Source organism: Theropithecus gelada, chromosome 7b, assembly GCF_003255815.1.
Source record: "Theropithecus gelada isolate Dixy chromosome 7b, Tgel_1.0, whole genome shotgun sequence".
Classification (NCBI taxonomy): Eukaryota; Metazoa; Chordata; class Mammalia; order Primates; family Cercopithecidae; genus Theropithecus; species Theropithecus gelada.
The window spans coordinates 2081478-2097247 of record NC_037675.1 but is presented as its reverse complement, the minus strand read 5'-3'; the positions used below and the strand labels follow the sequence as shown (position 1 = coordinate 2097247).

At 38.7% G+C, this 15770-nt stretch overlaps 1 protein-coding gene across 2 annotated transcripts in view; it reads right to left on the bottom strand.

Moving 5' to 3' along the window:
• The window catches only part of HDGFL3 (HDGF like 3), a 99803-nt gene that overhangs the window by 47844 nt on the left and 36189 nt on the right, over positions 1 to 15770 (bottom strand). For both annotated transcript variants that reach the window (XM_025391602.1, XM_025391601.1), the window contains exon 2: positions 1357 to 1433. In XM_025391602.1, the coding sequence (XP_025247387.1) occupies positions 1357 to 1433 (77 nt within the window). The remainder of the gene's footprint in view (positions 1 to 1356; positions 1434 to 15770) is intronic.

Sequence of the window (15770 nt, the reverse complement as noted above, 5' to 3'; positions counted from 1 at the left end):
TCCTGAAAGAAACTGCAATTATTTCTCACATGAAAAAAAATTTGTCTTGAGAGGCTTCTCCTGACTCTTTCAAGATAAGAATGAGGAAGATGTTGGGTGGCAGAGACAACAAGCTAAGAAAGCTCATGCTAGGCTCTACTAACATTCAGATGAACATAAGTGATGACCCTGAATTTGAAGACTTTAAAATTTTGTGACAGTTTTTAGCTTTTCTCCACATTTCCAATTTCTGTTCCATTTGTTTTCTTGTTGTAAATAACCATATCCATTCCCAGTGTGTCAAAGATTGCCAACTATTCCACAGTATTCATGCTCTTCTTTTTTCCTATACTGGATAAAGCAGGGTACAGAGTTGCCCAGCTAGAGACTATTTCTCAGCTTTCCTTGTAGCTAGATGTGGCCACATGACCAAGTTCTTGTCACTAGAATGAATGCAAGCGTAAATGATATACAGTAAGTCCACACCTAACGTTGATAGGTTTTTGGAAACTGTGACAACACTGAACAAAAAGATGTTAGTTGACAGCCTGCTGTCTGATGTTTCCTTTAAAGTTGCAGTTTCCAGGAATCTATCCACTTAAGTGAAGACCTACTGTACGTAACTTCCTTGTCATTTTCTTACAAGGAACTACTTGTTCTTCACCTGTTCTCTTTCCTCCTTCCCACTGCCTGCAAGATGCACATGTGTTGCTGAGTCAGTTTTTTTTTGTTTGTTTGTTTGTTTTAGCACTCAATGACATGACAGGAAAACAGAAGCAGCTCGGGTCCCTAGAGCAAAGTAGTCTACCTACCCCAATCTACCTGCCTACCTCTGAATTATTTTAAAAGAAAGAAATAAACTTCTATATTATTTGAGACATTGTATTTCTAGGTTCCTTTATTACGTCAGTGTAGTCTGTACACCAACAAATACAGTCAGAAAACCTAAAAAAGGTGGTATATTTCCTTGAGGGCCCAACAAGGTGAAAGAGCCTGAGAGAACATAACCTTTGTTCTCTGAAACATGAATGGAAAAAATTTCTCTGGAAGGGAAATATATAAGAGCAACACAAGAAATTACTGGGAGTGGTATAGAAACCATTCTAGGACTTAAAAGTGTCCTAGAGGAGACTTCTGGGTGATGACCAACATTAAGCAGAAACACAAATGATACTCAAAAGCAAAGATATGGTTTTAGTCATAAAGACTTCTATCACGAAAACTATTTACATTAAGAAAAATACATTGTTAAGTTTGGTAATTTTATATAATTGATTATAATGATTTTAACAAGATGTAAGATGTCAGAGATCATCCATAACAATGTAGCATAGCAGAGTCAAGTTAGAGCTGTTGGAACTATTTTTGCTAACTTACGTTTCATGGGTGCCAAAAAAGAAGATAGGATACTTGTTTGCTGGAGGCTTCACAGCTCCCTCTGGGAGTTCATCAATCTATGAAAGACAAATTTAGTTACTGAGTGAGTGGTTACCATAAATACAATGTAAGCATTGTTCTGATAATTTACTGCTAATTTCAAAATAAAATCAATCAAAACTCAAATAGTTTTTTAGAACTTTAGAAAATGATTCTAAAGTTCCTATTTGGCCCACCACATGGAAGTCAACTCTAGGAATGGATTGCAACCATTATAATAATTTACAAGCAGGAACGAAAACTACTCATTTCCTTTGACTCAACAGAATCACTCCGGGGAATCTGTCCTAGTGAAAAACTAGAGTAACAACAACAAAAAGAACATCAAAAGATGTACTTCTTTTGAGTAATGGTGAATACATATACATCCCTAGAAACATAAATAATGCATAACAGAATTATAAAAATTTAACTTGACTAACTATTATGCAGTCATTAAAAGACATCATCTCTTGCCTGGACTACAAGTCTCTCCTCCCACCTATTTAAAGTGGAATTCCCTTTGAAAATGCACATCTGATTATGTCACTTCCTTACTTCAAATCTGTCTATAGCTTCTCATTGCTTACAGCATTCCTAGCTGTACATCTGACTTACTTATGGAGCTTTAAAAAAATAAAGATATGGCCAGGCGTGGTGGCTCACGCCTGTAATCCCAGCACTTTGGGGGACTGAGGTAGGCGGATCACGAGGTCAGGAGATCGAGACCATTCTGGCTAACACAGCGAAACCCGATCTCTACTAAAAATACAAAAAATTAGCCAGGCGTGGTGGCGAGTGCCTGTAGTCCCAGCTACTTGAAAGGCTGAGACAGGAGAATGGTGTGACCAGGAGGTGGAGCCTGCAGTGAGCCGAGATCGTGCCACTGTACTCCAGCCTGGGCAACAGAGTGAGACTCCATCTCAATAAATAAATAAATAAATAAATAAATAAATAAATAAATAAAGATATTTCAGCCCTTCCTCAGATATACCAATTCTTATTTATAGCTGAGGTTGAGAATCTCTGATAGGATACAGTCAAAATTCCTCAGAATAGTATATAATTACACATACATTATTCCTTAGAATGTTTCAAGAAACAGTTTTGATCAGTCTAAACTCCTGTCACTTTTCTCTCCTCACGCCATGATTCGGCAGTGTGAAACTGCATGGAGTTGTTTATAAGCATGGTATTTTCTTTCATGTAGCCTTCTCTGATGGTTGAACTTCTCATCTTTCAGACATATAATGTTCAATTACAAAAGTGAGTATTTACAAGAAGAAAATAAACCACAAAAAAACTGCCAGAACTTTTCTTCTGAGATGTCATCAGGCAAGTTTCCAGAAATGCTTACACAGAAATGCTTTCTGGTTTATACCCCAGCTTCCCCTCTCTACCTCAATCATGACAACTCCCAGCATTCACAGGCATCTAGCAACTGGGGAACCCTGAAATTTAAGTTTCATTAGCTTCATGGTAAATCCATCTCTGCATGTCACTCTCTCGAAGCAGGATCTATGTACAAGTCCTGGGTACAACTCTGTCACTTATTGGCTGTGTGATTTTGGGCCAGTCACTCAACTGCAGTTTCTTTATATCTTCACATGTAACTACTGCCACTCATCATATAGGGTTGCTGTGAGCAAATGAATGGTGGTTTAGAATCTCTAGCACATACTAGCTGCTTAATAAATGACAGGTAGTTGTTAACTGTTAATATTAGCTATCAGAGCCCCTAGAGAAAGAGCAGCTCTCCCCATGTGGCTTACAAAACCCTCCACTGCCCGCCTCTAATCGACTGACTTCTCTGACTTTCCCCCATTGTTCCTGTCTGCCCTGTGAAGCCACATGACATGTCTGTGTGCAGACACATTTTAAAAGTCACTTCTTTTGGGAAGCCTTATCACACTGCCCATTGTGGAACTTACTGTTTCACTGCCGTAACTGCTGAATTCTGTATATGCTTCTATTGTTGAACTTTTTACCTAGTGCTACTCTATTTCCAATTTATTCTTCTTTACTAGACTATGAAATTCTTGAATGTGGGAGCCATGTCTTATTAAAAAGTCTGTCCCTACTATGTAGCACAATATCTGGCACATAGTGATTTTTAATCATACTGGCCGGGCGCAGTGGCTCAAGCCTGTAATCCCAGCACTTTGGGAGGCCAAGACGGGCAGATCACGAGGTCAGGAGATCGAGACCATCCTGGCTAACAAGGTGAAACCCTGTCTCTACTAAAAAATACAAAAAACTAGCCGGGCGAGGTGGCAGGCGCCTGTAGTCCCAGCTACTCGGGAGGCTGAGGCAGGAGAATGGTGTAAACCCGGGAGGCGGAGCTTGCAGTGAGCTGAGATCTGGCCACTGCACTCCAGCCTGGGCGACAGAGCGAGACTCTGTCTCAAAAAAAAAAAAATCATACCAACCATACTCTTGGGCCACAGTGGAATAAAAACAGAAATCAATACCAAGAAGATCTCTCAAAACCGCAAAATTACATGGAAATTAAACAACTTGCTTCTGAATGACTTTTAGGTAAACAATGAAATCAAGGCAGAAATAAAATAATTCTTTGAAATAAATAAAAACTGATGTAACATACCAAAATCTCAGGGATGATGCAAAAGCAGTGTTAAGAGGAAAGTTCATAGTGCAAAACACTAACCTCAAAATACTAGAAAGATCTCAAAATAATGATCTAATACCTTCCCCAGAGGAACTAGAAAAACAAGAACAAACCAACCCCAAAGCTAAAATAAGAAAAGAAATAACAAAATCAGAGTGGAACTGAACGAAATTGGTTCCAAAAATCCATGCAAGGATCAATGAAACCAAAAGATGGTTCTTTGAAAGGATAAACAAGATCCACAGATTGTTAACAAGATTAACAAAGAAAAGAGAAGAGCCAAATAAGCACAATCAGAAGTGAATTAAGGTGACATTATAACCAATTCCACAGAAATGCAAAAGATCCTCAGACTATTACGAGCACCTCTATGCACACAAACAAGAAAATCTAGAAGAAACAGGTACATTCCTGGAAAGATTCAATCAGGAAGAAATTGAAACACTGAACAGACCAATACTGAATCCTTAAGTTGAATCAGCAATAAAAAACCTACCCCAAAAAAGTCTCAGACCAGATGGATTCACAGTCAAATTCTACCAGATGTACAAAGAACTGTACCAATTCTATTGAAACTAATCACAGAAATTGAGGAGGAATGCCTCCCCAACTCATTGTACAAAGCCAGCATCATCCTAATACCAAAACCTGGCAAAGACACAACAAAAGGAAAAAACTACAGGCCAATATCCCTGATGAAAACAGATGCAAAAATCCTCAACAAAATACTAGCAAACCGAATTCAACAGCACATCAAAAAGTTAATCCACCACGATCAAGCAGGTTTCATTTCTGGGATGCAAGGTTGGTTCAACATATAGAAATCAATAAATGTGATTCACCACATAAACAGAACTAAAAACAAAAGCCACATGATCAAGTCAAAAGACTCAAAAAACACTTTTGATAAAATCCCTTCATGATCAAAACCCTCATGAAACTAGGTACTGAAGGAACATACTTCAAAATAAGAGCCATATATGATAAACCCATAGCCAATATCATACCAAACAGGTAAAAACTGGAAGCATGCCCCTCAAGAATTGAACAAGACAAAGATGTCCACCTTCACCACTCCTATTCAACATAGTACTGGAATGCTAGACAGAGCAATCAGGCAAGGAAAGAAATTAAATAAGGCAAATAAGAAAAGAAGAAGTCAAAATTATCTCTCTTCACTGACTGTAACAGAGTCTGTATCTTAAAAATCCTAGGCCAGGCTCACACCTGTAATCCCAGCACTTTGGGAGGCCGAGGCGGGAATGTAACTTGAGATCAGGAGTTAGAGACCAGTCTGGTCAATATGCTCAAACCCTGTCTCTACTAAAAATACCAAATTTAGCTGGGAGTGGTGGCACATGCCTGTAATCCCAGCTACTTGGGAGGCTGAGACACGAGAATCGCTTGAGCCCGGGAGGCGAGGTTGCAGTGAGCCGAGATTGCACCACTGCACTCCAACCTGGGCGACAGAGCAAGAGTCCATCTCAAAACAAACAAACAAACAAAAATCCCCAAAGACTATCAAAAGGCTCCTGGTAATTGATAAGTGACTTCAGTAAAGTTTCTGGATACAAAATCAACGTACAAAAATCAGTAGAACTTCTATATACCAATAACATTCAAGCTGAGAGCCAAATCAAGAATGCAATCCTGTTTACAACAGCTGCACAAAAAATAAAACACCTAGGAATACATCTAACCAAGGAGGTGAAAGATCTCTACCAGGAGAACTACAAACACTGCTAAAAGAAATCACAGATGACACAAACAAATGGAAAAATATTCCATGTTTCTGCACTGGAATAATCAATATCGTTCAAATGGCCAGACTGCCCAAAGCAATCTAAAGATTCAATGCTGTTCCTATCAAACTACCAAGATAATTTTTCACAGAACTAGAAAAAACTACTCTAAAATTCATATGGAACCAAAAAAGCCACAGCAATCCTCAGCAAAAAGAACAAAGCTGCGGGCATCTCATTACCTGACTTCAAACTATACTATAAGGCGACATTAACCAAAACAGCATGGTACTGGTACAAAAACAGACACATGGACCAATAGAATAGAAAAGAGAACCCAGAAATAGCCATATGCCTACAGCCATCTGATCTTTGACAAAGTGGACAAAAATAAGCAATGGAGAAAGAACTCCCTATCTGATACGTGGTGCTGGGATAGCTGGCTAGCCAAATGCAGAAGAATGAAACTGGACCTGTAACTTTCACCATATAAAAAAACTTAACTGAAGATGAATTAAAGTTCTAAATGTAAGACCTCAAACTATAAGAATCCTAGAAGGAAACCTAAGAAACACCATTTTGGACACAGGCCTTGGGAAAGAATTTATGACTAAGTCCTTAAAAGCAATTGCAGTACAAACAAAAATTGACCAGTGGACCTAATTAAACTAAAGAGCTGCACAGCAAAAGAAACTATCAACAGAGCAAATGGACAACCTACAGAATGTGAGAATATATCTGCAAACTATGCATCTAACAAAGCTGTAATATCCAGAATCTATAAGGAAATTAAACAATTCAACAAGCAAAAAAACAAATAATCTCATTAAAAATGGGCAAAATACATGAAGAAACACTTCTCAAAAGAAGACTTACAAGTCAAGAAACATGAAAAAACTCAACGTCATTAATCAACATAGAAATGCAAATCAAAACCACAACGAGAAACTATCTCACACCAGTCATAATGGCTACCATTTTTTTTTTTAAATTATACTTTAACTTCTAGGGTACATGTGCAGAACGTGCATGTATACGTATACATGTGCCATGTTGGTGTGCTGCACCCATTAACTTGTCATTTACATTAGGTATATCTTCTAATGCTATACCTCCCCCTCCCCCCACCCCATAATGGCTACTATTAAAAAATTAAAACGAAACGGATGCTGGTGAGGTTGTGTAGAAAACAATGTTTACACACTGTTAGTGGGACTCTACATTAGTTTAGCCACTGTGGAAAGCAGTTTGGAGATTTCTCAAAGAACTTATGAATAGAACTACCATTTGACCCAGCAATCCCATTACTGTGTATATATCCAAAAGAAAACAAATTGTTCTACCAAAAAGATAACCTGCTCCTGCATGTTCATAGCAGCACTATTTATAATAGTAAAGATATGGAATCAACCTAGGTGCCCATCAGTGGTGGAATAAAATGTGGTACATATGCACCAAGGAATACTACATAGTCATACAAAATAACAAAATCATGTCCTCTGCAGCAACATGGATGCAGCTGGAGGCCACTATCTTAAGCAAATTAATGCTGGAACGAAAAACAAAATACTGCATGTTCTTACTTGTAAGTGGGAGCTAAGTAATGAGTATGCATGGATGCAAAGAGAACAGTAGACACTGTGGACTCCAAAAGGGGATGGGAGGGAGGGGGACAAGGGTTGAAAAACTAACCGTTGGATCCCTGGGTAATGGGATCATTCATACCTAATACCTCAGCATAACACAATACACCCAGATAACAAACCTGCACGTTTCCCTGAATCCAAAATAAAAGTTGAATACAAAATTAAAAGAAAAAAAGAACACTGTGTGAACATGGTGGTTTCCTCTTTTTAAATATCTCCCCTTTTCTCCTCATCCATGGCAATTTAAATTTATCACCAAAATACTAAAGTAATTCTCTCAAAGGTCACCAGTAACATTCCCCTTCCCAAGAGGGAATCGCTTGAACCCAAGAGGCAGAGGTTGCAGTGAGCTGAGATTGCACCACTGCACTCCAGCCTGGGTGACAGAGTAACAGACTCCATCTCAAAAAAAAAAAGAAAATAAACTATATTTACTCTTCATCAAGTGGGAAAGGATCTTGCCCTCTCTATGGCTCTGCTATGGCTTGAAGGGCTTCCTTCCAAATTTCAGGTGTTGTTAATGTAATAGTATTAAGAGGTAGGACTTTTCAGAGGTGATTAGGCCTTGAGGGCTCCTCTGTCATGAATGAAATTCAATGCTTATAAATAAAGGAGCCGGACCGAGACAGACAGAAGTTGGTTCTCTCTTGCCCTTTTGCCTTTGGCCATGTAACGATACACCAAGGCCCTCACAAGATGCCAGTGCCTTCCTCTTGGACTTCTCAGCCTCCAGCACTGTGAAGAAATAAATTTCACAATTCTTTTTTATTTTTTTTTTTTTTATTATTTTTTTTTTTGAGGCGGAGTCTCGCTCTGCCGCCCAGGCTGGAGTGCAGTGGCCGGATCTCAGCTCACTGCAAGCTCCGCCTCCCGGGTTCACGCCATTCTCCTGCCTCAGCCTCCCGAGCAGCTGGGACTACAGGCGCCCGCCACCTCGCCGGGCTAGTTTTCTGTCTTTTTTTAGTAGAGACGGGGTTTCACCGTGTCAGCCAGGATGGTCTCGATCTCCTGACCTCGTGATCCGCCCGTCTCGGCCTCCCAAAGTGCTGGGATTACAGGCTTGAGCCACCGCGCCCGGCCAAATTTCACAATTCATCCTTGAACAACAGGGATTGGGGCACTGACCTCTTGCACAGCTGAAAATCATATGTAACTTTTTACTCCCCTAAAACTTAATTACTAATACCCTACGAAGCCTTACCAATAACATAAACAGTATATTAACACATATTTTATATATGTATTATATACTATTACAGTAAAGTAAGCTAGAGAATAAATGTTACTAAGAAAATCACAGGCCAGGTGTGGTGGCTCACGCCTGTAATCCCAGCACTTTGGGAGGCCGAGGTGGGTGGACCACCTGAGGTCAGGAGCTCAACAACAGCCTGGCCAACATGGTGAAACTCTGTCTCTACTAAAAATACAAATACAAAAACTCATGCCTGTAATCCCAGCTACTCAGAAGGCTGAGGCAGGAGAATCGCTTGAACCCAAGAGGCAGAGGTTGCAGTGAGCTGAGATTGCACCACTGCACTCCAGCCTGGGTGACAGAGTAAGACTCCATCTCAAAAAAAAAAAAAGAAAATAAACTATATTTACTCTTCATCAAGCAGGAAAGGATCATCATAAAGGTATTCATCTTTGTAGTCTTCACAATGAGTAGACTGAGGAGGAGGAGTAAAAGAAGGGGTTGTCTTGCTGTCTCAGGAGTGGCAGAGGTGGAAGAAAATTCACGATGTGGACCCACTAACTTCAATCCCATGTTGTTCAAGAGTCAACTGTATTGTTTCATATATTTTGTCGTGGCAAAACAAAACAGCCTAAAACAAACCCTTATCATTCTGGACAACTTTCTCCTCTCTTGGTTTCCACAGTACTACAGATGGTTTCTGACTTCCAATGGTTTGACTTAAAATTTTTCAACTTTATAATGTTGCTAAATTCATACACATTTAGTAGAAACCATACTTCAAATACCCTTACGACCATTCTATTTCTTGCTTTCAGCACAGTATTCAATAATTTTTTTTTTTTTTTTTGAGACGGAGTCTCGCTCTGTCGCCCAGGCTGGAGTGCAGTGGCCGGATCTCAGCTCACTGCAAGCTCCGCCTCCCGGGTTTACGCCATTCTCCTGCCTCAGCCTCCTGAGCAGCTGGGACCACAGGCGCCCGCCACCTCGCCCGGCTAGTTTTTGTATTTTTTTTTCAGTAGAGACGGGGTTTCACCATGTTAGCCAGGATGGTCTCGATCTCCTGACCTCGTGATCCGCCCGTCTCGGCCTCCCAAAGTGCTAAGATTACAGGCTTGAGCCACCGCGCCCGGCCTCAATGAATTACATGAGATACTCAACACTGTTACAGGCTTTGTGTTAGACAATTTTGCCCAGCTGTAGGCTAATGTAAGTGTTCTCAGCACATTTAAGGCAGGCTAGGCTAAGCTAAGAAGTTTGGTAGTTTAGATGTATTAAAAGCATTTTTGACTTAAAATATTTTCAGCTTAAGATGGGTTTATCAGGACATAATCCCTTGTAAGTTGAGGAACATCTGTACTCTTGTCTGGTTCTCTTATTTTCTAACTACTTTTACCAATATGTTTCTCTGGTTTTTCTCCTTCTAAATCTAGTGATTTTGGATGTTTCTCTAGGTTTCATTTCCAGGATCTCATCTACTCTGAAATTATGTTCTCTTTCCAAGAAACCCCATTTACTTAAATGATTTTAACTTTGCCATTATTTTTATGGACTCCCAAATCTACCTCTAGCCTCAAATTTTCCTTTGAACTCTAGGGATGAAATGAGAAACATCTACAAACCATCTCCTTTACGCTTACAGTTTAAACAGTAAGAAAAAGGCTCTGGTATCCATCCTCTTGAGTCTGCAGGCCTTCTTAAGTAACATACGGCAACAGCCTGAGGATTACTGTACCATCCCAAATTCATCTTTGAACCAAATGAACCATCTGTCACAGAGCAAAGATGCTCTGGTGTACTAAGAAAAGATGGACTTTGAGTCTAGAAACTTATTATTAAAGTAAGCCTCCTTTTGATTTAAATTGTGATACTGAAGGTATCACTCAATCTCTTGGGGCCTTGAGTTTCAAATCTGTAAAATTAGATGGCTGGATCAGGTAACCTCTAGATTTCCTTCAAGTCCTGAAATTCCATGGCTTGGCTACAACTGAATTAATTTCATCTGAATCTCTTTTTCTTCCTACTTTAATTATTGTCATGCTCTGATCTTCTGAGTATTTTCTCGAGTTCCACATTCAGCTGTTCCCTGAATCCTGTCAATTTAACTCCTGAAATGTCTCTCAAAGTGAGCACCATTCCCATTACTAAATTTAGTTCTCTATCAAGTTATCTTTTGGCAAGGCTATTGTAACAGTTTTTCAAACTGTCTCCTTGTTCCCAGGATTTCCCATTACCTACTATAAAACTTCTGTAAAAACCTTGTATGTGTTACATTGAGTACCACCCTAAAAAAAAAACAACTCAAAATGAATCCGAATATATAAAAATTGTAGTAAAAAAATCACATGACATAAAATGTATCAACCATTTTTAAATGTATAGTTTAGTAGTATTAAGTATATTCACATTACTGTGAAACAAATCTCCAGAAAATGATTACGTTTTAAATGGCCAAAAATAAAACGTAAATGTACATGGTTATGTGATAGGCACTGAATTACTATACTAGTTGATACAACATTATCACATCATGTACTTATTTTACTCTTGTGAGAAACAAAATGAAAGCTTTAAAATAATCTTTTAAAACTTCTTTCAAACAAAAACAACTTTTGGTTAAGCTCTTCCTCTGCTATAATGTTACGTAACTAATAATATCTACTGCAGAGGTTGCAAACTGGTGGCCCTCAAGCCATTTATGGCCTGAAAATATGTTTTGTTTGGCTCATACAGTGTTTTTAAACATTTGAATTAGTTACAAACACTTAAAAACTAGAAGGTTCACATTAAAATCCAGTTTAATGACTTCTGTGAAAAAAATATGAAAATGAAAAAATCTAGCAACATTAAGCTTGCATTCCCACATGGTAACAATTAGCTGAAGATGGTCAACCACAGTTGCCCACTTTAGACAAAGAATGTGCTCTCAAGTCTGTCACACTCTCTACCAGTCTCTCTGTAACACTGTGTCTTCTTTCCTTATTTATACGGTTTGCTTAGCCCCTTTGAGTATTTGAGTTTGTACCCCCTGGAACAAATACTGTAAAAAACAGAAGCCAGCCTTGCCATTACGCTGGTTCTCTCATGAATTTAATGTTTTGACATGCACTCACTTCATATTTTTATGAGTCTTGTTTTTAACTTTTTTGAAAATTTTACTTTGACAACTTTGGAAATACACCAAGATGTTCAAGTATCTACATCTTCCTAAGTATCTACATCTTTAAGTGACTTCCTAAGTCACTTAAAGTGTGCACCTCCCAGGCACAGTTTTTCTTGGCTTCTAGAGTGATTATCAAGTGGCAACAGAACTTTTATTGACTTTGTTTCTCTACTATTTCTGTTTTACTGACTTTGTATTTTTACTTTTGTTCTGATGCAACAAAACATTCATGGCTGGCCGGGCGTGGTGGCTCATGCCTGTAATCCCAGCACTTTGGAAGGCCGAGGTGAGCGGATCACGAGGTCAGGAGATCTAGACCCTCCTGGCTAACACGGTGAAACCCCGTCTCTACTAAAAAAATACAAAAAATTAGCCAGGCGTGGTGGTGGGCGCCTGTAGTCCCAGCTACTCGGGAGGCTGAGGCAGGAGAAAGGTGTGAACCCAGGAGGTGGAGCTTGCAGTGAGCCGAGATCGCGCCACCGCACTCCAGCCTGGCGACAGAGCAAGACTCCATCTCAAACAAAAACAAAAGTTAAAACATTCACGGCTGAACACACAACAGCCAACACTGGAAAGATGAGACAGATTCTTAGTCATGTTTGGTTCTGATTCTGGTTCTGCAAAGACAGTAAGTTTATTCCCTATAATGGGATGATAGGGACCTAATCTCTGTTGGATGCAGCATGGCAAATAATCTGATACATTAGTCTTTTGGCCTGCAGAGGAATATGTCTTGCTTCAACAACTGGAAAGAAGAAAAGTCCTTTGAGATCTAGACTGCTATGTGTATCCTGTGTTTTCTTTCACTTGTAGATGAAGTTGCACACCTGAAGGTAAGCCTCAGTGTGACTGTACTTGAGAACGCCTTCACCCCTCTTTGAGTTTGAAACATTGTCTTACCTCTGGAAAGAGTATTAACAAATTAGATATAAATCTCTTAAAATAAAAAAAAGCTGTTTTTAATTGGTTTATAGACACTGGTAAGGCTTAAGAAATCTAACATAAAATGAATATAAGAATCCTCAGGAAATAAAAGACTGAATTTTGAATATTTAAAATGTGGTGGCATTTTTGTTGTTTGCTTGCTTTGCTCACTGCAGAGACACTAAGGGGATATACAGATTAGAAATTTAGGCTCTTCCCTTACAGCCTGCAAATCTGCAGCCCCATGGACTGGGGCCCAGGGGGAGGCAGCCTCATTTTCCACAGAAAACTTATTCTCAGAGTTTCATCCCTGGACCTTCACCATCAGTGTCACTGAGACTCATCAGAAGTGCTTATTCTCAGTCCAAAAAAAGGCTTATAACTTTGGGGAAGAATCAGTGTTTTTAGGAGCCTCCAGGTGATTTTGATGCATATTATAAGAGTTTCATCCTCTTGCTGTGAGTTCCTGTGGATAGGTTGCTTTCATTTCTTGTAATTAACATGTATATCCTCAAACTCAGCAGGATTTTTGCACTGAGACTGCAAAAATGCATCGGTGCAAGTTGGTTTCCCCAAATCTTGAAAAAAAGTAAAAAATGTCAAATTTCCTATTTTTTATTAAAGGATAACTATATTAAATGTGGTTTCCTTTTAAGAAAAGCCCCTTCTCACAAAAACTACTAGAAGTTGTTGTTGCTGCTGTTGTTGTTTTGAGACAGAGTCTTGCTCTGTCACCCAGGCTAGTATGCAGTGGTGTGATCTCAGCTCACTGCAACCTCCGGCTCCCGGGTCCAAAGAATTCTCCCGCCTCAGCCACCTGTGTAGTTGGGATTACAGGCACATGTCACTATGCCTGGCTAATTTTTTGTATTTTTAGTAGAAATGGGGTTTCACCATATTGGCCAGGCTGGTCTTGAACTCCTGACCTCAAGTGATCATCCACCTCGGCCTCCCAAAGTGCTGGGATTACACGCGTGAGCCATTTTGCATTTTTATATAAGAATCAAAATTCAAATAATCCAAGTGAATTCTTGAACAAATCAGACTGGTTTGATAAATTTTTGGTTTTAAAACACCTATTTGTCCTTGTCTGAATTTAATTGCCATGGAGTGTGTAATATAAGCAAATGTTTTATTTTTTAAAATAAGATTTGGGTTGTTTGCCCATAAAGACACAAATAACATTTTAGAACTTCTTATATAAGGTACACTGTTAAGCTAGTATTACTTCTATTTAATGATTAATAAAAATATAAACTTGAATTACAAAATATAAACTTCAAATTCTGACACACTTTTAAAAAATTTCAGCAGTAACTATGTTCTGTAGTTTGTTAAACATAATTTCTAATATTCCTAGTTAACTTCAAGACCCTACACTAACATTAAGTCATGTTAACTAACAGATAATCTTTGCATATTTGAAGTTTTAAGATAGAAATATAAAAACATTGGTCATCTGTGTGTATCTACTTTTAATTTTTATGTTATGTAGTGGCTATTTTTGCACTTTAGGAAGATACAGAAAGGATGTGTAATATGTGTATTATGCGTGTCCATGAACTTTACTGGTTTGCTGCAACAATTTCATATGACATAATTTCTCAGTTACTTAACTCTGTGAAACAGAAACTAGTTGCTTTCGTTATTACAATTAACATGAAGATTGAGACAATATTAAAAACAATAGTGGTACAGAAGTACAACTGCATATGCAAGATGAAGGATATATTTTTGTTTATTAATGGGAAAAGATTAGTTTTGTTCATAAACTATCTGGGTTTCTTTCAAAATGTGCAAAAGGATAATGAAGGACAAAACCTGGATGAATACTGAAAGCTGTGAAGGTTTGGAAAAGGAAAATTTATTTGCTTTGAACTATAATAACTACAAATAACAGTCCGAAAACACACAATGAAATAGTAAATTGCTGAAGTTGGCTCAGTTTTAATGAATTTCTTCATAAGATTAAAAAGGGGAAAGCTTCTGAATCTATTAATGTCAAATATTTGTTAATACAAAGCTAGAATTTTGTTTTCTGTGTTAAAATAACAAATTGGCCTTGGAGAATTCTGTCTGATCTTAAAAAGATATAGTAAGGGTTAGTCTTCACCCTCTAAATAATCTCAGTAGCAGAGATGATATATTTCACTAGAATAACCTCCTGAACTTTTGTGCTGACTCTTATCATACTCTTGTTTTTAAATAAACAAAAGTTCCTCACTTGTAGCCCAGGCAACATAGGCAGACCCCATCTCTATAACAACAACAACAAAATTAGCCAGGTGTGGTGGTGCATGCCTGTGGTCCCAGATACATAGGAGGCTTTGGTGAGAGGATTGTTTGAACCCAGGAGGTCGAGGCTGCAGTGAGCCATGACTGCATTCCAGCCTGGGTGACAGAGTGAGACCCTGTCTCAAAAAATAAAAAAGTAAAACAGTAAGTTCCTCACTTCTAACAGAGCTAGGTTTCTTTGAGAAAAATTGGGTTACCATTTTCTATGTCTATTTAAAACATTATATTGTTGTTTCAATTAATTCATTATTTATTATTCTCAGATGTCTATACTCCTACCTTAAATCAGTGATCAAATCTTCTCTGATAACTCTTCCAGTGTCACTGAGTTCACCATATTCATTGGGAAACGGATCAGGCTTAAGACTGTGGTGTAAGACCTAAAGCTTGATATTAGTGTTGCCTTGTTAGGGAAGCCTATTTGCAAGTTCTCCTCCCTACTCTTATCTGTCTCCCATAGATAAAGACCCCTAGCCAAAAGCCCTCCTTATCAAAGAGAACAGGCACAGTTCCTACTTATCCCCAAGTAGCAGGCTTCAGTTTCCTGCCAGCCTGTAGAATTATTCAAATAAGCCAATCACATTCTCCTGTAGAAACCAGGTGGTACCCTACCCTCTTGACACTACAAAACCTGCTTCCCACAGCCCCTGGTGGGGCATTTTGTTTTGCTGTGCAATTCCCATGTGGCCCGTGTAGCATGCAGTGTCCTCTTCTCCCGAGTTGTGAGTATATGTAACTAATAAACTATTGTCTGTCTCATCTGTCCAGTGTTGGGTGTTGTGCG